This window comes from Chiroxiphia lanceolata, chromosome 4, assembly GCF_009829145.1.
Source record: "Chiroxiphia lanceolata isolate bChiLan1 chromosome 4, bChiLan1.pri, whole genome shotgun sequence".
In the NCBI taxonomy this organism is placed as follows: Eukaryota; Metazoa; Chordata; class Aves; order Passeriformes; family Pipridae; genus Chiroxiphia; species Chiroxiphia lanceolata.
In genome coordinates, this window is record NC_045640.1 from 11,890,618 (window position 1) to 11,914,116 (window position 23,499).

General features: G+C 38.1%; 1 protein-coding gene across 5 annotated transcripts in view; it reads left to right on the forward strand.

Moving 5' to 3' along the window:
* AFAP1 (actin filament associated protein 1) overlaps window positions 1-23,499 on the forward strand; it is a 116,100-nt gene that overhangs the window by 62,405 nt on the left and 30,196 nt on the right. For all 5 annotated transcript variants that reach the window (XM_032686419.1, XM_032686421.1, XM_032686422.1 and 2 more), the window contains exons 4-6: window positions 6,457-6,565; window positions 11,865-12,076; window positions 15,046-15,225. In XM_032686419.1, the coding sequence (XP_032542310.1) occupies window positions 6,457-6,565; window positions 11,865-12,076; window positions 15,046-15,225 (501 nt within the window). The remainder of the gene's footprint in view (window positions 1-6,456; window positions 6,566-11,864; window positions 12,077-15,045; window positions 15,226-23,499) is intronic.

Consider the following 23,499-nt stretch of genomic DNA (forward strand, 5'->3'; position numbering starts at 1 on the left):
TGACTGAGAGCCCCATGCTACTTAAAATTCAGATTCATCTTACTCATGTAATATGTATGAAAGTGTTTCCTAGCATTAATTAAAGCCCATTTCATTTCTTGGTACACACAGACCCTTTGCTTGACATGAGTCAACTGTCTTGTTTTGTCTGAGTGATCCTTCCAACTGGCTGTGTAATAATCTTTTATTATAAATTCTGAATGATACAGAAATACCTTGTTTTTGTTTCTGGCTCATTCTCTTTCACTTTTGTTTTGTTAGATCTTGTGTTGCTTCAGTGGAGTCTGGAGTTTATTTCCACTCCAGTCTTCCACAGAGTTTGGATGTAACTCTTTCCAACTACCTGTCCTTTTCTAGTGGTTCGTTCCATGTTCCAGTCTTTTTGGTTTTATTTAATATCTCAAATGTAATTACGTACAGTAGCAAGAACTGAGACAATTTATATCTGGGCACAGCGTGACAGTGCCAGTAGAGAGATTCAATAACCAACTGGGTTCTCTGCTCGGTTGATACATTATGTTGTTTTCTTACTGTTTCCGTTTGGTCCTCCTCACTGCCATCTTTACCCTCCGTTTTCTTAAGTAAAAGGGTTATTTGGGTATCTGAGCAGATGTGATGTATTTTGTGAAACTGTAGCTCAGTTCCTGGTGAGGTTCCTGTGTAAATGCTCTCCAGACAATCTTCAGATCAAACTGTGGAGCCATAGGATGCCCTGATTCATTCTTTAACGCAAGCAAGTCTGTTCAGATCCCTTTCCCATCATGAGGCTGTGCTTTCTGAGGCTGTGGTCTGTTTGTAGTCACTATACTCTACATACTAAGCATTTTTGCAATTATATCTTTAATTAGGCATTCACCCCCAAGTCAGCAGACATGCTCTTAGACTGTGTCAGATGTATCTCCACTCCCTGGAGAACAGCATACCAAGTGTGTACCTTCTGTTCTTAGCCTTAAACCTGCTCAAGTCACTGTTCAGGATGACACCCAAAAGAAAAGTTCCACTTGTGCTTATACTCGTCCTCAAATTGGTAATCTGGTAATCACTTTGAGTGGTGATTCCACCTTGCCCCCATCTGTTCAGCACTGCAGTAGGAGCTGGTGAGTGACCAGTTCAGCTCTTCACAGGATTACTGGGGGTTGCTGGGCCTCCCATCATATCTGACCTTGGCTGTTGTTTTCTCGGGGAGTTCCTTTTGGTTTTTATCCTGGTAGCTCTGGTGTTGTGGAGGTGTGTGCTGTAATTACACGTACAAGCAGAGGTGGTCAGGTGGGACTATACCAACAGCCCATCATGCAGCCCTGTTACCTGCCTTGTGGTGGGACTGGAAGGGTTACTTTGTTCCAAAAAACTGAGTTTTGCAGCTGGCTGGCTGTTTTGCTGTCTTTTGTGCTCAGAAGCCGAAAAGATAAGTTGTTAGACTTCGCATTATTCGACTCCCAGTTTTGTGGGCTCCAGCTGACAAGCTCGGGAATCAATAACCTTAGTATATGAATCAGAGGTCAAATGCAGAATTCTTTCCAGCTTCTGCTTGTGTACACTCGGGCTAATATTGCATGGCTCAATATGGTCTTAATATACTATACAGTCAGCTCTTTTGTCCTGAATGAATCCAAGGTCCATCCAGGTCCTGATCTTCTGGCAATAAACAGTGATTTCTCTTAAGTGCCTTAGCAATTTTGAGTTTAGCTAAAGGCTTTCGTAGCAAGCGTGTGGCAAGTACGAATGCCCAGTTTCCAACCTTTACACTGTTACAACAAAGCCTGGTTGAAATGTACGCTCAGCAGTTTTGTGAATTGTATTGCTGCTCAGTTTGTTGATTCATCTTGTTTTATGAACATCCATTTTCTCCACATGTGGAGTTAGGGACCATAAAGGTGTGAGTGCTCTTCCCTCTCCAGGCTGAAGTTGCAGTGAGGTTGTAGAGGTGTCAGGTCTGAGCTTCCTCCAGAGCGCATGGCATGTGCATGTGTCAAAGTTTCTTCTTGACAGCCCAGATTTGCCTGCTGGCTCCTGAGCACCTTTATTATACATCGCCAGTGTGTGACTACTTTTCCAGTCTCATGTTGCTGCCTTCAGCACTGAGGGATTACATAGCAGCTGGCTCCACGGTTTGGCTGGATCCAAACTGGTGGTAGATCTAATAACACACATGCGAGCGTGGCACTTGGGTTGCTGGCAGTCTTTGCCATCACAGGTGTACTAACAGGCTCTGCTAAACTCACTGCTTTGCTCTGGAAATGCATAAAGGGAGGTGTTTCTATTTACTACAGAGTGTAAGTCTTCATTGGGGTACAAAGTGATTTTATATCCTCAGGCCTCTGTATACTGGCATTTATTTTTCTCTGTCTTTCAGACTGCTTTCTCTATTGTCAGCAGATATCAGCTAGATTATCCCTAAAAAAAAAGTTACTGTCTATCTTGCTTGGTACCCTTGGACAGAAGAAGGAAATAGAGTAGGATAGAGAAGGAAATATCTCTTAGGATAAAGAACGAAAGAGTTTATTTGTGGTCTGTGGAATACAGGTGGGCAAGTGGAGGGGAAGATCATAATATACCATTAAATTAATATGTCCACATAAGTCCTTTTCAGAGTCCAGTAGGATAATGAGTTTTACCATCCGGTTAAATATTGCTTGTTATTTGGAGATGTTTTGTTTCCTTCTCTCAACAATCCATCCTGTAAACCGAAATTGGGCATCCTGTGCACCATCCAGTCTTTAATGTCATCAGACATCTCAACTCTGTAGTGTCATGATCACCTCATGCACTTAGTTTCGGTTAAAGCATCTCTCATTTGGTCTCAAACCCAGGACCTGACAAACATGTTCATCAGTATTTTTTCAGTATTACTGTTATTATTCTGGGAAACAACGTATCGCTTGTCTTTGTCCCTTTTCCTCCAAGGAGATAAAAGTAATTGCAATTTATTTTCTAACTCGGTTCTTACTCCTGTGATTGACCAAGGTTATTTGCGTTGAGAGGCAGCATTCTCCAGTTTTCTTCCCTGTTGCCTGTCGTAAAAAAAGAAAAAAAAAAAAGAAATTTATGCTAATGCCTTCCTTGCAGGTTGCCAGGTCTTTCCTCCTGATACCACTCAAGCTACACATGTTCTAGTGTTTTCTGAGATTTAATCCTTTTATAGAATATGTAAATAGTTTTGTGGGGTTTATGGCCTTTTTATTTTTTCAGGTAAACTATTGAAAAGTTACTGAAAAAAGACTTATTTCAGTTCATAACTTCATCAAAATTTTCCACTAAAAATTGCCAAGTTGAAAGAATTAAACAGTGCAACTAGCAATAGCAAAAAAATTAAAGCGCTATAAATATCAGTAACTAATGCCAGAATGCACACGTATACTTTTTACATATCTTGGTGCTCAAACTCTTATATATTCCATAGCTCCCAAAAGATGCAGTTGTTTATGGTACAGTTATGAATGAGATATTTTTATTTTGTATTTAATCAATTTAATTTTTTTTCAGTATTAAAACAGTCTTGCTTTTATCAGAAAGTATTTAATGTTGGATGTTTCTGTTTCTCCCCTTTTTTTCCCCCCAAAAAAATGAATCTTTTTTATAATTGTTTTCAACTTTGTTATGGCAAGCACTGCAAAATGCATTTCAGAGAGGAGGGCCTGGTTAATTCAGGAATGGATTCCATCTGTGTTGACGTTGGCTGCACAGCCCAGCCCGCCCCAGCTGTATGAAGTAACTGGTGCTCCAGCAGGGTCGAAATCAGACAAGCACCATTTGTGTTTCATTTCCTTTTTTCTTTCTTTCTGAATAACATTTTGTCTAAAAACATGGCTTTTTTTCCCCCGATCTTTATTGGAACCTCTTATTTGTTCCTGGATAAAATACAGCTTTGAAACCTCAGTACTATGTCAAGTCAAAATTGGAATGACTTGGGACAGGTATTTCCTGGGTGAATGAGATTTAATAATGATAGGAATTTCATATATTGTATATACACCTGATGGTAAAAATGGTTTAAGGCTAGACCAAGATAATAATTTTTCTGTCTAATAAAAGGGGTGTATGAATCTACACTGCCCTAGGAACAAATTGTGACCCCAACTCACTGGAAGAAGGTTCTTCCCACCTGTGCAAAGGGAGAAAAGCTGAACTTTTTGGAGGCAGTTCTCCCACTTGTGTCTAGCAGTTCAGGCCACGCAGAGGTGATGTGTGTAGAGTAATTCATAATTGCTGTAAATTTTCCAACATTAATGAACATGTAATAATTTGTAATGTCCCTTATGCCTGATTCTCAGCAGCAGCTAACCTTGAAAGACTCATTTATTTTGTGATAATTTGGAGATTGGCAATTTGATTTTTTTTTCAGCAAAATTAAAGGGGCACTACACTAAAAGTCACATTTTTTCATTATTTTTCTTCTTTGACAGATAATTTCTCTAGCAAAGCTGGTCTGTGAAGAAAACTCATTTGGTTCACGTTATAGATAACAGTAATTGCCATCTGCAATCTGTAATTGACTGTGACATAAGTGGGCTATATCATTTGATAGGGAAGTAACATTAGTGTAAATTTCAATCTGACCAAGAATTTCTGTGTTCAGTCATGAATCAGTTGATTGTTCCTGAAAAAGTTTCTGGTTTTACTTGGTGCGCAGAGGGAAGCCCACGCTGGATGAGCTGAAGGGCAGGTTTAGTCACTAGCTCCTTGACTTCATGCATGCTGGGAATACACAAGCACCTGCAAGGTGGAATAACCTACTTGATATGAATTTAACTGCAGAGCACACTGAGGGTGGAACTCATCTTGCTGATGTTGTTAAAGAATGAGGTGTCTGGCGTAGGTGTGTAATCAGTAATGAGATTTGGAGATGTCTAGCTTTGAAATATGCAAAGATGAATCCAGCCCTGAAAGTGCCCAGGGAAGTAATTTCAGTGCAGCTAATGCCACATGTTATTAAAGCTCAGGTTACTCCCAGGTAACTTGAGGTCTGTAGCAAACGAGGAGTCACTGTGGCCTCGTCTGTATGAGGTGGAAAAAGGCTCTGCTAGACTGGTCAGTTCATCTGAGTTGCAGTCCAGAAGTGTCTGTATCTGACCATAAGCAAAGCCCACCCTGACTGGTTTCTTACTTCAGTATTTCTGTTCATTCCCTTAATTTAGACTGGATCAGTCCAGTGCAGACAAACACCATTGCATCTCTGTCGTCCCATGAAAAAGGAGAAAGGTGGATTGAAAAAGTGTTACAGCAGAAATGAGACTCTGCTTGCAAGTTAAATTTTTGTAATTGTGCAATAAACCACTGGTGCTGGAAAAAGGCTTCAGTATTTTATCTAATATCTAAATATGAAACTAAAAACCTGTGGCAAATATGAATGAGTTCTCTAAAATACAGTTGTTTTGGTACTTTTTAAGAAAATAGAACAGTAAAGTCATATGGAAGAAGTCACAGAGTACTAAATTTACTTTACTACTATATCAACAAACCAGCAGTTGGTCAGTTTTAAATTTAAAACAGGTTTATATTTAGAAAAGAAGCATTTCAGAATTTGACCTGGTATTTGACATATTTATTTTATCATGCAATAGCTTCTTGATGTTTCAAACTTTTCTTTGTTTGTAGCTCAGTTTTCACTATGTAGAAATAACATTATAAAAGTTACTGTGTATATTAAGAATTGATTTGTTATTGAAAAAAAAACTATCATGAAAATATGGTTTAAATTTTCTGTCCTTGGTCTCTGCCATCTCAGGCTATTTAACTTTTCTAAATTGTCCAACCAAACTGCTGTTTGCTGCTGTAATATGAATTATTTTAGGTGTAAAATACTAATAAATAAACCTTAACACTGTAAAATGATCTATGCACAGAAGTCTCTTTCTTACATCGACCCTTTAGATTTCCAGTTCTTAAATAGAGAACTGTATCTTTTCAGCATTTTTTACCACTTAGTGCTCTTATAGAGAGAAATCTTTTAATGTAGCTGTTATCTTGATTTTGCCATCCTTAGCAATGACAAGTAGGATCCTCCAGTGCTTATATCTCCAAAGGATATATAAACCTCTCCTCAGTTGGAGGACATGCAGGAAAGTTCTGCTTCCTTATCACGAGTAGAGGTAAAAGTCTTGACAATTACGGTACATTTAAAAATGTATCAGTAGATTATGAATTGTAATTAAGTCACTCTATTGCTTCAAATCTCAACCTCAACTTATTATTGTTTAATTATAACAACATATGAAGAACTTGAGATTCAGCTTGTTTCTCTTCTAAAAGATGCTACCCCACAGAACACACAGTATTCAAAGGATACCTGATTCAGCCCTCCAGAGCCTTGCTGTTTGAGATAGTTAACATATGAAATAGTCACAAGAGCAGGGTTTATAAGGCTGGTTGCACTGGCACAGATCATGAGCAGATGTTCTGACCGTGTTTAATTTAATACCTTATTGGTCTGTAATGACTTTTTTTTTGTTCATTTAGCCACCAGATAACGGGCCTCCACCACTGCCAACATCTTCCCTTCCTGAAGGCTATTACGAAGAGGCAGTGCCACTTAGTCCGGGGAAGGCTCCTGAGTACATCACTTCCAGTGAGTAAGATATTTTCAGATCAGTTTCTGAGCAATCCAGTGTCCTTTGACTTTTTTTAGTGTTTGACAACTACATTTCTGTTAGTGCTGTGGTGATGTGTCATGAGCATTGCTTTGATTTGGGGCCAGTGCTGGTTATCCTCACTGGCCATGCATTGATTTGGTTTGCAGAACTGTTTCGATGTGCATGAACCTGCTCAGAGGAAACTAAATGTGGAGCTCAAGTTAGCTGCACAGTAAACAGGTTTCAGCAACCTTTGGAGACAGAGGGTCCAAATTAACCACTAGTCTTTTGAACTGCTTTGAACCATGAACATGGTGGGTGTATTGGACCAGGAGTCCAGAGTTAAGTATTGTCCAGAGTAAACCCCTCTAAACTGATCATACTGTGAATGCAGAGATCTCAGAAACTGATCTGCACATCTATTGCTGTGCCTCTTTTGCACTGAATTGCTTGCTAAAATAGACAAATAAAAAGAAAAAAGGAATTACTGAAAAGATGTGATTTGCAGCATTTCTGATGACACGTTGTGGAAAGGGATAAATTGGTCATTCTGGCTTGCTCCCACAAGCCAAGTGTGATACCTATGAGAGTATGTTTGTGAATACTCATTTAATGTACTAGGCAGAGGGCTACCTCCAGCTGACCACCAGAACATCCTTTTGCCACACCCAAATGCTCTTTTTCATGTCCAAAGGCCTATGCACTGAAGTGGAGCTGTGCTGAGACCACACTGATGAAACGCTGAAATGAGCGTTGCACAGCGTTATGGACCAAAAAAATTGCAAAGATTATTCTTTTTACTGCTTTTCTATTGGCTGGGGTAATTTATTACTTGTGTAGGGTTGATTTATTACTAATCATTATTTTCTGTGGCCCAAAGATTAAAGGATTATCTTCCCCCATTTTATAGCCATTTTAATTATTTGAACCAGAACAAATGAATGAACCAGAACAAAACATGCATAGGAGTCACCTTAAGACTAAAATGTTATTCATCTGTACACTAAATAAACTGAAGTTATCTAGCAGCTTTTAATTAACCTAAGAATTTCAAGGTAAGAAAGAGTTTCATGTCCTGGAAAGCAAATGAAAGAACATACAGACTTTGAAGAGCACCAGAATCACTCGTCTCTTCATTTTCTCCCTTGAAATGCTGTGGGGTAATCCAGTCAGCTTCTGATTTGTGTTTTGTCATTAAATAAGATCTATGCTCAGGCAGAAAAATATGAATAGTGCAAATGTTAATGGCACTGCTGAAGGATTGCCTAGGGAAAAAAAAAGGCAAAATATGAAACTGATTTCTTATTGTACTTAACCATCCAAATGCGTAAAAATAGTCAGGATAGCAGCCTTAATAGTTCATCAGTAATTCCATAATTCAAGTCTGTATATCAAGACACTTAAAGGTGTGTTAGTGTGAGTCAGCATCTCACTTGCTGAGATTTTGCTGTTATTTTCTTATGTTCTGAATTTCTTTATCATCTCTGTTAATTTGTGTTAAAAGAATTTCCCCTCTTCATTGGTAATGGATTTACTTTTAAATTCAATGTGCCATTAGCAACACATCTCCACTCATGCGAAACTTTCACTAAATCCAGTTGTATGGTAATTAAAATAAGTCACCAAAACACTGTCTTAAAAGATGTAACAATAGCTGTTCAGACTATTAGAGATGAAGAAGACAAAAAAAATGTGCTAGATGTATAAAAAGTGCAAGAATAAACTGTTAAACAGCTACTGGGACAGACATCATTATCTTAAGTAAATATTCTTATAGAATATTGTTGTAATGTCACTAATAGCAAGGAGACAAACATACCTTGTGTCTTACCTGTAAAGGCAAACAAGAACTGAAGAAAATTGCAGAATATGTCATGAAAATGAAATATCCGTAACTTCCCCAAGTCCCTGTAATCGGTTTGTGAACAAACACTTGCATGTATATGACTTGTCTGATAACTCTCTCTGTATTAAAATCTACTAATCTATACAATGCCTAAATGATTACAGACTAGTCTTAGAAATATGCTATTACAAATAGTGTGAAAATCTACAGTGATTTTCACCCCTTAACAGCAGAAAATTTTGAACATAAAGATGAAAAGCCAATGTCAAAAGAAGTTAGAGTAATGAGAAGGTGCTAAAGGTGCAAATAACAGTAGATTGGAACCTGTTGTATGTCAGTGCATTCTGGCTCTCTGAGACTTTAGTAGATTTAATAAATCCACTTTATTTTTGAGAGACTTTTTTCACTTTTCCTACACATGCTAGTTTGTGTCTCAGAGCCTTTAAGACTTGTTTTAAATATGATGGAGCACTTTGGAGAAACAAGCAGTAGAAACAGAGTGTGGTAAAGAGCAGCCAAGTTTCAGCAGGGATGATATGAGTACTCCAAGGTGGGCATCCTTCCTGGTGTGAGTCAAACAACAAGCTCTTCGTCTGGCCAAGAGTCCCACAAATCAACGAGAAGAGAAACATGAGGAGTGGTTAATGGGCAGGATATGGCAACAGGTCCCCAGAGATCCTGTTAGACTGTGTGAGGATGGGAGTCTCAGAAGCCCCTGTTGGCTTTCAGCCTCCTATAAACAGAGGTTTGGATGAACCTGCAGCTGCTGTGCCAGCACAGTCCCTCTGCTGAGCATACAGCTTATGGCTAACAGGAAATCTGCACTTGGAATGCTTTTGAGCCACATAGGAAATACCTGTAGGGTATTTAACACGCGGCATTTCAGTTTCTGCTGTCAAGTCACAATCACCACTTCCTACATATACTTTTTTTGAAACTAGTAAAACTTACTGTAGGAAAATAAATCATAGGGTTCAATGTTGTGAGGAAAAAGCAATGATTTAACCCAGTAAATTTGCTGGAAAGAAGGCAAGATTGTTGCATGGGGTTTATGGCCAGAAGGAAACCAACTTTTTGATATATGGCAAAGGGAAGACCTGTAATTTTATCTGAGGTGAAACATTCTTTTCTGCAATATGAATAAGTTAAATGATGTTCTAAAGAGGGAGGAAAGACAGTGTGTTAAAAGATTCCATTTTTCATAGTTTTGATTGATGCATTTAAAAATGCAGTGCTCTGATAGAAAAGTCTTTTATACTGTCATGCAAACTTCTCTTTTTCAATGTGTATTCAGAATGTAGAGAAATGACCCAGCTCCACTCTCTTGGGAAGACTATACTTGAAGATTGTCCCCCCGTACAGTCATGTTTCAAATTCATCTGATGAAAATTAACCCCTAGACACTCTTATATTGAAAAGGTAGTTTCTTAATTTTGGAGAAAAAAATCTCTTTATAAATACAGATAATTTGCCACCAGAGTGGTATTTCCATATCTCAGCATATGAGTAGTAACTTCTTACTTCTTCTTCTTACCTAAAAAAAAAAATCTGTCAGAATAATGGGCACCTAAGTATTACTTTTTTTCAAAAGGGCATTGGAAAAGTTCCCAGAGAGATGGCAACTGTAGGTCATGGCAGCTTGTCCCACAGCCCATGCCTCTGGAAGAAGACCTTCTTGAAGATGCTGATTTAATAACTAGACCTTACATCTTTGTATTTGGTAGCTCCACATGAATCATTCTGTCTCTGCTTCCAACAGGCTGGCATGCTACTGTGTGTTTGCAAGCAGTCACTGATCTCTCAAGTGTTTCCTGAAGTTTCAGTGTGAACGTTTGTGGAAAACTGCTCTGAAAGAAGTTGGAGCAGGGAAAATGTTTTGGTTTGCTTTTGTTTTGATGGGTTTTTGTTTGGGCTTTTTTCCTGCTTCGTGGGGAAGAAAGAGAAAGAGATGGATGAAGCAGCAAGTTCTACCAGATCTTATACCATTCTTTTAAACAAATCTGCAAAAATAAATACTCTGGAATAACATTTCCAAATTTTTCAGTTTAAACATCTTCCCTAAATTTTTCTATCCTCCTTTTGATTTTTGTAAAGCAAGTGAAAAATTGTAGTGTTTTCCCATTGATAATCATCTGAGGCTTTTACCACTTGCCCATATGGAGCTGCCCCAAACCAAACACTCCGTAGTAGAATTGACCAGAAGACGGCAGTTAAATAAAAAAAAAGAAAAGCTTCCAGAGCTTCAAGTTTTATTTTCATTTAATTTTTGAATGAACATGTACTGTTTCATACACTTTTGTGAAAACACAAATTGTATTAGAATATCTAGTCTTAATTTAGAGATGAGAGGTCTGAGTACATCCCATTCTGACTGTGCATGTAGGGAGGAACTGATGCAGAATGAGCTTTCCAGCAATCCTTTCTCTTGTCCTCTTCCCGGTCTTTCCTTCCTACATTCCAGTTGGGTCCTAATTACCTAGCTAAAGCAAAGGGGAGAATTTCTTCTACCTCCTAGCTAAAAAATATATCAGAGTCTACTTGAAATGTTTAAATAAAATTTCAGTCTTAAAAATTTCAGTCTTAAAAATGTTCCAGTCAATTTTCTTCCGTGGGAACGTGTGGTAGTGGATAACAGGCTTGCTGTATCTGAAGGTATCTATCTGCTCTATCTAAGGTATATTAAATACATATACCCACATAAACAAATAAGTATGGATGGTGGAAGAGGGAGTTCTGTGATGATGGCAAAATGCTTGGTAGTTGAGCGTACTGCTAGATCTGTCTACATTGTTGAAAATGAAAGGCCTGAAGGGAGATTGTTTGATTAAAATGGAAACTTGCTATTCCATCACCAAACTTGGAGCGGGATTTAGCTGCTTAGGCTAAGCACAGAACAAAACATTTTTTGCACAATGCCTTTAACTCCAGCAGCATCTGTAGTTCAAGAAGGCATTACCTATTGAATGTTAATTGTATCAGTGCAGGTGCTGTATTTGAGAATTGTATAAAGGGCTATGATAGGTAGATATTGCCCCATAATGTACTCTTATGACCTTTACCATACGGAGTGTTTGTTTCCTGATGTACTGTCCTAAGGCAAGATGAAAATGTTTCTCTGTGAAAGAATTACAAAAAATGAAGGTATCTGTCAAATAATGTTTTGAAGATAATAAAACACTATCTGAAATTCTAGCTATGTATTCCCAGCTTATTCTTTCAATTAAAAATCACAAGGTGTTTGTATGGGTCTTCTATAAAGTTTCATAATGGATCAGCATCTCTTATTCAATTAACTTAATATATTGATACTACTAAGCAGTGAAACAGTAATTTGTTCATGGCTGACTTCAAAAGGCTTAACTTAAAAAGAACCTTCTTGTGGTTTTCAGTTATTTCAGTTACTTCATGGCTAATTGTTTTAAGCTAACACTTTTACACTTTTCTTAAAGATTATGACTCAGATGCTATGAGCAGCTCTTACGAATCCTACGATGAAGAGGAGGAGGATGGAAAGGGGAAGAAAATGAGACATCAGTGGCCTTCTGAGGAAGCCTCTATGGATCTGGTGAAGGATGCCAAAATCTGTGCCTTCCTTCTTAGAAAGAAGCGTTTTGGGCAATGGACCAAACTGCTGTGTGTTATCAAAGAAAACAAACTACTGGTAATTTTATTTTTAGCTAGCTATATTTTCTTTGTACCTTTCAGTTGATGTATTTATTTTTACAGGAATCTGGTTTTTGGATTAGGTTCTGCAAACAGTGGCCAAGTCTACAGTAACCTTACCGAAGAGTTCGGTCATGATTTATCCAAGAAGCAGAGAAACACTGGAATTATAAGTGTATCATTTAGCCACTTAGAACTTCGATTTTTATTTCACTTAAACCCAGGCAGTTCCCTGATATTGGAAAGGAAGTCTGGCATATTATCTTCTAAAATATTTATTTGGAAAAAAAATTTGCTGAAACTGTAAATCCAATCTTCCATTCCCTGTGGACAAAAAATCTCATAGGGAGCTTTGTGTGTGAACTGTTGGATCAGACTGCTGGAGAGAAAAGTCCCTTGTTAGACTGAGAATTCACTGTCTGTGGTAATGTATACACTTTAAACTAAACCTTTGCCATCTGTTCTGCAGTAATTACAGATGCAGTATTCACATGATGCACAGCTGCATTATAGAAAGGAAGGAAACAAGTGAATGTATTTATTCCTTAAGCAAATCTGTTACATTTCTTTCTGATTGGAGGCACCAGTAAAAGATTCCATAAATTATCTGCTCATAGATGTCTTCTTGTTTTCTGAAAAGAGAACCAAATCGAGGGAAACACTGTCTGTCATTCTGGGCAAACTAATGCTTATATTAATCAGTAAGTTGGAGTCTTAGGCACTCCCTGCCTTCTGATCTGGTGCTTCCAACTGTTGTAACTAATTACATAACTAACAATTACTGCAATATCCCAAGCATTAAAAGCTGATTAACAGGTGATAGAACATCTTCTGTAGAACCTCTTTATTTTATGCTGGTACAATGCATCTTAGGTGTGTTCACTTTCCAAGTACATTTGTACTTATGGCAGTATAGAAAATAACAGGATATGAAATAGAGGTAAGAGATACCTGAAAATATAGTTGGAACAAATTTACTAGTTATCTGTAGTTATGAGGATTTAATTTTTATATCCTGCTCTATTTAAATATTGAAAGAAATGTTCATTCTGATTCAACTTTTATTATATTCTTATAGTACCATTATCCCTAGTCCCCATTTTTATCACCATATATCAGTATCATATCAGATTTCAGGACCATCTGATAATAGCTTGAAGAAAAGAAAGAGTCAAAGAAACAGATTTTTCCCTGAAGTCACACAGTATTTCTTCTACAGTTACATTTTTTTGTTCTATATAAAAATATGTTATTTTTTATATTTTCATTTCCTTTAGCAACATGTGTGGTCTGAAAAGCTTATTTTTTCCTTATGGGGATCGTCTTTCAGTAATTCTGTAATGGGGATTAAGAAAATAAAAATCACAATAGGAGTCTAACAACCAAGTTACACAATTTGGTTTATTGTTTGAAGGAGGACTTGGACATTTAACTTATGAGATAGGCAAGTAAAACAAATACATGTTCTTAGGGATTAGTAATTGGTTGTGTCATAAATGCAGCTGTCATCATGAAACAAAAATATTTTAATTAGCATTAGACATTAGAAATAGCTTTTAGTAGGGAATTGTTTTTCACTTAAAGTCCTTTAATATATACATACTTCAGTTTTAGCAATGTATAATTATAAATAAAATATGTAGATTAATATAAAAGGAATTATATGCTGTTTATTGATTCTTAAAGTGACTAATGTATATCTTCAGGATTTCATAGCTTGAAGACTTAATATTTTTTATATGTTACAAACTTAAAATCTGTGACCAAAGTGGAGAAACTTTGATGTAATGAGCTTTGGAGAGGGAAGGAGAATTATCAGTGATCTGCAGAGGCTAGTTAGTGTGTCTGTATTTGGTCAGCCCAAGCTGTAGTGTTTACAACATTCTTTTAACAGCTACTGTCCTCCAGACAGTTGCATCATGACGTGAATACTGCCGCAGATGTGCAAAAATTTGTATACTTTTCTCTGTTCACATTTATACTCAGCTATTCTGTGTATACTAATTAGTCTTGATGATCAGATACCTCTTTATTAGCAGATTTTTTTTTAGCCTTAGTGCTTATTTGTATGAATGAAACCCCAATTTACATAAATATATAACTGGATTCATATCTAGAGTTAAACATTGTTCTGCAGTCTGGCACTACAACAGCTTTGGGAACCTCAGCTGTACTGATGTGTGTTGAAAGCTGTGAATAGAGATTGGGTCTGTAAGACAAGTGATGTAAAGAGGAACCCTTCACCTTCACCAGTTCACACATAGAGCAGGTCATCAGTGATCCAGTATGAAATGGCTGTTCATGGACAGCATTTACTAATGAGGGAAAAAACATCCCGTAAGTTATATACTTTTAGCCAGGAGCTTACAAAGTAAACTAACGTGGAAACTTATGCAGTTTTGTGCAGGGACTATTAAACTGTATTGGCTGAAAAAGTCTGACTTTGCCTACTTCCTGCACCATGACTATTTTTTTTTCTTATCTCAAGAAAATGAACAGCTGAGTAAGGCATATGCCAGTGGCTTTCCAACTGCAGTGTGTAGGCACTGATGTAGATTTACCTTCATATGTTGGTCTGTTGCTGGAGGGCAAAGTAAACATCTGGTCTTTAAAGTCGTTAACTGTACAGGTTTATTCTGCTGCTACATGTGAACAGATATCCTAAATCACTCTCTTCCTACCTGATCAGGGTCAAGGTTGAGTCATAGGGTAAGGGAGAGATGCTTAATTCTCTCCATATGTTGTACCTGTCCTTCAATTATTGTCAGTCTGGAAGTAATTTTGCTTTACAGAGTGGATGAGAAGAAGAAATGCAAAGTTGGCTTTGGGTGAACTCTCTGGTATGTGGTAATGGGGTGTGTAAAAAATATTAGAAATTAAAAAATAGCATTTCTATATAATAAAGGCTTTCCCGCAAGGTTCAGAAAGGGAATAGCTAACTTTTGAACTTTCCTTATGTTTATTTAGTGCTACAAAAGTTCCAAGGACCAGCAGCCCCAGATGGAGCTGCTCCTGAATGACTGCAGTATCACCTATATTCCCAAAGACAGCAAAAAGAAGAAGCATGAACTGAAAATCTCACACCAAGGAGCGGATGCCCTGGTTCTGGCAGTGCAGAGCAAAGAGCAGGCAGAACAGTGGCTAAAGGTAAGGGGGGATTTCTGACCAGGAGCTTTTCCACCCACAAAGTGCTCACATTGCCTGCTGAGTTGCTGTTAAAGACTGAGACACAGACAGCAACTTTCAGGAAATCCAGACCCCTTAAATCCCAACTAATTTGGGACTACACAAATACAGATTTAATGTTCAGACCTTGAAGCAATTCCTTGGGCATCCAGGAGCTCAGGGTTACACCGGTGCTGCTGCTGCTGCTGCTGCTGGGATGGTTTTCACTGCTCATGGTGCAATAATCTGGCATTGAAAGGACAGGTGACAAATTCCCTTCTGTCTTCACCTCCAGTTCATTTTCCAGAAAGATCTGGTGGTTAGGGCACACTGGAAGTGAGTGGAAGGTTCAAGTTCCCTCAGGTGAAAGGAGCTGGCACCCACATTATTTTTGCTATGGTGTCACCTTTTTAAAAAGGAGGATCTCTGAGGAGATACCTGTTTGAATTTCTCTGGATGGAGAAAAATCGTTCAGTTTCATGAAGGCCATTCAAATTTGTTAATCCTGGTTTAGCAGCATATCATCTGTTATGGTTTGTCCTGGGAATGCATATTTCTGAGAAGTGGGATTTTGTCATCTTCCACTCCTTGCTGTTTAGTGTCTGCAGATGTGGAAAATCCCATGGCAAAGGCTACAGTTGTAGATCCTAACCAGATTACTAGTATTTATGTTGGACTTTGCTAGTCTCAAATGTGGAGGTCAGTGAAGCAGTGTGGGAAACTCACTGCAGTGGCAGTAGCTTGTTTTAAGACCTTGAAATCCAGCCTTTTAAATACATGTAAAAGTCTGAATGCATAAAACTCATCAGACATTCTCCATGCTGTGCTCTGATCTAACCTTATATGGTACTTATTTTTCTAAGAATAAATTGTATTTTTCCAAATACAATTGAATAAAACACATAGGAATTTCCTGATGGCAGATAGTTTTTCTGCAGTAAAGGGAGAATAAAATGCAGCTTAAGAGGTATAAGTTCTGCTGTGGGCTAATGTACTAAATGGAAAATTAATCTGTAATTTCCTATTTAGCAATGTTTGAATATACCTTTTGGGGATTTGTGGTTTGTGAGCGTTTGGTTTTGACTGTGAGTTTGTATCTTAGCTTAGAAAATGCACTCTCTGTTGTTATTTTAATAGAAACTAATCACAACCATGTATTTGTTAGGCTGCTTCTAACATCAGTATCTTGTTCTAAGTTTTAAAGTTAAGCACCATCCAAATGTCCCACTAGTCCAACTAGAGCTTCAAAAACACTGATTGGAATGAAAAGAAATTCATAAGTCTTATTCTCTTCCGAGGGAATTCCGCTGTAATGAGATCATAGTAACTGCACCCTTATTTCCTGCGTTGTTCTAAGCTTGAGTTTAGTAATTCTGAATTCATTGACATTTATCAGATGTTCTTCCATAAGAATTGTTTGGGGTTTTTTTTAATTGTATATAAAGCATCCACACACAGGCAGACAGAACAGATTTTTCCATATCCCAGATGCATTCCTGCTATGTTAAAAAAAAAAAAAAAAAAAAAGATATTTTGTGCAGTTGCTTGTTCACAAAGTTGTGTATGCTGAGGGCAAGTGGCTGTGGCTGGACAATATGTTTTCTGCAAAGCATTTGGAGACAGTCTGACAACACATTATTTAGCTTCTTCATGCTGCAAAGCTCTCTATTAATAAAAACCCTTTCAAGTATATGGCAGGCTACTGAACACTCAACTTCCAAGTCCTTGGTGCTGCTTCAGCTCTCTGCTTGTGCACTACAAATCACCTGTCCAACAGCTAACCAGAAATGATCTGTGCAGATCTTGCGGCAGCTGCAGTGTTTTCCAGAAGTAGCAAAATTTTAAGTGTTTTTTTTATTTATTTATTTTTATGTGAATAATTATGTTTTGGTCATTCAAACCTGATTTAAAATGAGCTTTTGAAAATCATGTGTGGCTCTGTGTAGGACCTGAGAAAGGTCCTGCTTTGTCTTGGGAGATGTGGTTTTAACTTTCCCTGCTGTCCCTCACTCAGAGGGCCAGGGTCCTTCCCAGTGCTCTGTCTATTATGTGTGATTTCTGGGTAGATCCAGAAACTGACAATGAGAAAGGACTCTGCAACCACATTTTTAATTCATAAGATGCCTTCTTGGTAAAGATATTGTACCAGTATGTGCCAGTTGAGGCGAGTTATCACCCAGGAGCAATGGATTCTTGTGAATTCATATGTTAAGTGTCAAATTAAAACCTTACTTTTGATCCTGAAAAGCTCAAAATGGCTTTGGAGGGGCCAGATTGTTGTTTGAAAGCTAAACCAAATGATTTTTTTTCTATTCAGATGTAATCAGTATAAAATATGTTTATTAAGTAAATATTTTTAAAGTTATCTATTGGAATACAAATTCCAAATAGATGCACAATATTTTAGACCTTTTTTTTTGTAAAGATGACACCAAAAAAACCACCCCAGCTGATAAACCTAGTGCAAATTTAAGTCTAGACTGGAAACCACAAAGGGAGTTTCAGTTTTACCAGCTAGCAAATGCTTGATGAAAAAAGATAGCTGATGTCACCAAAGAGCCTATCAAGACTTCAGAGCAAGGAATGAAGCTAGCAGAAATTCAGGCTAGAGCTGAGATCATCTCAGTAATATGGTGGGCAACATAAAGTGATGGAATTTTCCAGTCTTGTGTCCTAAAATGTTCCCACAAAAATGTACATGAAAAAATGTGTGCAGTTACACACTGTGACCCAAAAATGAGCTTTTTCCATGTGTGCTTCAGTATATGTGCATCTGTGTGCGCTTTTGTGGTCTAGTAAGGTCTGAAATTTTCCTGTTTGTCTCAGCACATCCAACAGAAACTACACTTATTTGTCAGCATCCCAGGGAAATGCTGCATTAAAAATAAAAGGACTAGTAAGAACTTGACATTATAGGAAGATGCTTGTTTAGTGGTTTCATTCGTACAGATGAATGTGTTCTGTGTGCAGAACCTTCAGACTAGGCCACAGAAAACTGCTCTCAAAAATACATGGATGCCAAAGAAATTAAGTTCTGAAGGAGCTTGTTGTAGAAGACCAGTAGAAGGAAATGGTCATGGTTTCTGATCCCAAGGACTTCTCTTTCTCTTAGCATTCCTCCTGCAAAAATGTATTTCTGATTTATCGTGCATGAGAGGTAATCTATCATTTTGGCATTCTGACCTTGATTTTCATTTTTCCCCATGTTAGGCACCCTTTGTTAACTTCTCTTCATTTTGTGGTGTGCAGCCATTGTGCAGCAGTCTTTTCAGTTGAGGGTCTGTAATTGAGCAGCGAATCTTCCAGGCATAAGGAGACATTTCTTCATATATCATTTTGACAACACTCAGTCAGTTCTGAACTTGTTGTAATAAGGGGGAATGTTTTGCCCTAAAGAGAGAGTAAAATCATGGTTGTGACTGTATCCAGTCATCCAAAGACCCTACAACACTCCTTGTAGGGCTCTTTATCTGGTTGTCCTACACAGTTTTAGTCTCTGATTAACTGCATGTTGTCTCTCATAAAAGTATTTGTAAACATCTTTTTTTCACTGCCCTGAGTTTAGTGAGGGGAGTCAAGTAGTTTCTGGTTTCTAATCTTAATGTGGGCTGAGTTTTACTGAAGAGTAAACTACTGACAGTGCTATTCTTTAGCCAGTTTAAATCAGCACAAAATTGAGCCTGTAACTGTAAACATTATGTGGCTGATTTTACTTTCTATGGGAATTTCCAGCTAGAGATCTCAACACTTCAAACATTTCTTTCTTGGCTTATGTAATGTTCCCCAAAGAGGTTATTATCTTCATTTTGTAGCTGAGTAGAGTCAAGTGCTAAATGATCAAGCCTTAAAACTGACTAGAAAATGTGTTTGGGGATGCAGACTCCGTACCAGTGAGTTCCGTGCATTGTTTGTTAGTTTATAAGTGACTTAAATAACGTACTGTGTCCCAAGACAGTCGGGCTGAGTTCTTTCTTCACTGCACATCATCACCAGCAGTGAAGGCTGTGCAATCTAAATTAAACCTCCTAGGACTTACACTGCTGTTGTCTCAAACAAATGGTTTGAAATACTTCAGTTCAAGTCACAGCAAGGTCAGTGAGTTTGCATAAGCACTATTTAGGACCTCACCTATAGAGGTGACAGACCGAGCTGTGTGTGGGAGCTTTGACAAGTCTGCAGGACTCAGACAGTGGAATTTGACAGAACCAGAGGAGTCCAACTTGGCTGTGAACCAGTGTCTGCGTGTGTGTGTGACCAGCACCATCGAAAACAATACATTTCTTAAAAAAAATTATGTATATGTAAACTAAAAAAAACCCAACCAAACCACCCATGAATCCAGAACCACAAGCTTGTTTATTTACTTGTTTTCTCAGTGATAAGTTTTCTTTGGGTTTCCTGGCTAAAATCACAAATACAAGTTGTAGCATGTGTCAGGGTAGCACCCAGGAGGGCTGAGATTTGGTCCCTGCTTTCACCACTACTATTTCTCCTCTCTCCTACTCACGGCTTCAGGTGGAAAATTATTTAAATGATACCTAGCTTAGATCTACAGCCTAAAGTGATATCTGCATCTCCACACTGCCCAACCTGGGGATGCAGCTCCCCTTGCCCAGGGTGCCTCTGCCCTTGCAGCAGCAGTGCCTCCAAGCCACCCTCCCCATCCACCCGGCACCTCCTTCCCTGGGCTCTGCCTGATCCAGTGGCCATATATGGCAATAGACTTCATGGTAATAACGCAGGAGAAATGATACAGGGGTTGTCTTGGTTGCGTAAGTCAGAAAAGTATTTTTAAGGGGATACACAGGCACTAAAGATAGGTTTGCTGGCTGCTAGTCTACCAGAATCTCATCCTCACTTTGCTCAGACAAATGGCAGTAAGGCAGAAAGATTAATCTTTTCAGACTAATGGATGCTTGAGAATAATTTCCAGTACAGAAGGTAAAGGCGGTTTCTTTTTGAGACTTAAAGCACAGACTATGTTGGGAATAATTTCTGCCTTTCCTGCCTAGATTTTCTTCTAGGTAAACTTCTTGGGGCGTTTCTTCTCTGCAAAACAGTAAGAGAATTTTGCTGCTCTCTTAAGGAGGAGGAGATTGACACTAACACATATAGTTTGTAAGGGTCCACTTGAGAGAGAAAATGAGAAGTTAATCACACCAAAATGACAGAGTTCCAGAAAGTCAGTACTCTTCCAGCAATTAGAAAGGTGCATTTCAAGAATGAGAAATCCTGGCTTACGTCTGGGGCCAAACCCTTTTCCCTCTGCTGTGTTGTGCTTAAGCAGATTTCAGCTTTAACAAATTCATATTTTCAGAGTTAAAGGACAGAGCCAAGGGATACAACCTGTCCTGTTTCTAGCAATTCCAACATTTGCAAAACATGTGGGTAGTGGGGGACAAGTGGGTGGGTGGCTGGATGCATTTCTGGCCTTGTTACAGAGAGTAAAGTAAATGTGCAGTCAGGCTGTCAGCTTTATACCTTGAACTTGAAGGTATTAAAATTGTGAACTTCTCCTATGAGTTTCATGGAAACACAGACAAAATGAGGTTCTGTAATCACATCCTTACGGTAAGGGCAGTCTGTAGCCTGAATTCGTCCAATGGTATCCATCAGGAGAGAGGTCTGCATGCTTCTGGAGGGCAGGACAACTTTTCCTTATCAGATCCCAAAGAGATCAACAACAATAAACTATCTACAAATGTACTTTTACTCAGAATTTGTTTGGTTTCTGTGTGTCAGGAGCTGGCTGGGAAGCAGCTGGCTTTCTGGTTTTACTACAGAGCCAGTGCTTCTTGTCTGGAGCTTGGATCTTTAAAGTAGCCAGAAGAATCTAATTTGTTTCTTCTGATTTTGCATGTAGAAAGAATAAATATAGGACAAGTATTTTGCCTCCAGTCTTGGTGTGTCATTTAAAATAAGATACAAGAATTACAGAAATTTGCAGGTGAATGCAGGTATGAGGTTTTTATAGTAAATGTTAGTGTTGTGTAGTAAGATTTTTTTAAAGAGAGAAATATTCCAGACACGCCATGTGGCAGAAATTCCACTGACTTCACTATTGTCAATGGCTCAAGGCAGGGAATCTTTTCATCTTTCTACATGCAAATATTTTCCTTCTGTGCCTCATGTCACTGCACTCAATGCCATACTCAGATATATATCCTGATTCAGCTAGGGATTCAAGGTCTAGAGCACAAGTCTTATGAGGAGTGACTGAGGGAGCTGAGGGGGCTCAGCCTGGAGAAAAGGAGGCTCGGAGGGACCTTCTCACTACCTACAACTCCCTGAAAAGAGCTTGTAGCAAGGTGGGAGTTGATCTCTTCTCCCAGGTAACAAGTGACAGGACAAGAGCAAACAGCCTCAGGTTCCACCAGGGGAGGTTTAGGTTGGACATTATGAAAAATTTCTTCACTGAAAGTGTTGTCAAGCACTGGAACAGGCTGCCCAGCAAAGTGGTGCAGTCATAATCCCTGGAGATATTTAAAAGACTGGTAGATGTGGCACTTTGGGACATGGTTTAGTGGTGGACTTGGCAGTGCTAGGTTAATGGTTGGACTCTGTTGTCTTAGGGGTCTTTTCCAACCTAAACAATTCTATAGTTCTATAAATAAGGGATAAGAATGCACAAGGTTTTTCCAAGTCTGTATTTGAAAGAGGCAGTTCTGCTAATTGTAACATTGTAATGGTAATTGTGGTACTTAAAATTCTTGAAGATTATTTTAAATATATTTTAAATATATTTAGTTTCGAGGCTATCCAAAGAAATGAAAGGTCTTCAGTTTTCTGACTGCATTTGCTCATAAATTTTAAATATTTGAATAGATAGCCTGTTTATGATCTCAGTTTGATTTTCCTGGCAGATCAGCCTCTCTGTGTGTATATGTAGTGTACAAAAGCATTTGTGGTGAGAAAAGGAGAATTATTTCCCTTTTCTAATGAGTGAGAAAACTGTTAATGGGGTATTTGCAGTGTATTCTCATTACAATCTTCCAGATGATGCTGTTTTATTAAAAATAGCACAGTGGGGGATTCCTCGGTTTTTCCTTTCTAGTTTCAGAGCCATTGAGATACATTTATTCATATTTTCATGTGTTTCATTGCAATGGATAAAAGTTTCTGACCTCCATTCCCCACTTTCACAACTATTTTTTGATGAAAAGAGTGATCTTTTGTTTTCATATGACTCGAGGAGATGGAACATAGAAAAAACTGATGAGAACTTTTGAGTCTTGTGATTGAAATTATGCAAGTTGGCAATACTGGTGGAATGCTTTATCCTTAAAATTTTGAGCTAAAGCTATATGCATGTGAAAACCAGATTTATAATGGCAGCTGTCTGCAAACATAATTATAGAAAGTGCATCCAGCCAACCATTATATATTAAAGACATTTCATCCTGGTGAGCTGTAGAAGAATGAATTTTATGTTGTGCATTGAACACAATTATACTGCACATAGAAGGTGATGACCAAGTCTTTGCCAGTGAACCTCTTGAACCCAAATGAAGTGTTGGACCCTTGAATATGCGTTTACTTCAGCTCCTACCACCAGCTCCCTCTTGATAATGTGTCATTTTTTTTAATCAAAGTTTAATTACAACCCAATTAAACACTTCAGCTTCTCCTTAAATATGTGGGGTACGATAAGAACCGGATTTACTTGAGTGCATGACTTTGCACATACTATTTAGTTAGTGCTGCCAAATCATTTCCCTCTGTTCTGTCTGTAACTCCCATTACTGTCCGCCTTTGCCAAAATTAACTAACTGTGTGGTGTGAGCAGATGCTGAAAACATGAGCCATTGAATCAGGGTCATTCAGGAGACAGAAATGAATGTTCCCGGAAACTGTACAAACACATTTCTCTGGAAAGAAAACAGCAGTGTATTTACACCATTCTGAAGACCAGCAGTTGAAAATAAAACAACACACATGAAAAAAATTCTTATGATTTTGAGGAATTCAGGGATATGTTTAACTCATATCCATAACATACTCATAGCATATTCAGGGATATGTTAACAGTGCGAATGCTCTGCAACAGATATATCTAAATTTTCTGTTACAAAGGACGCCAAGTGCTATGAAATACTGGGCTTCTGAAACAAAATATAGGGAAGTTCATACAGTCAAGAAAGGATACTGAAGTGTTTTAAGATACTAGCTCAGAAATAAAAGTGTAATTTTGTTTTCCAGTTTTGCTTAGATTTTTTTATGTGTCATTGAATGAATTATTTAATCTTTCTTTTGTTC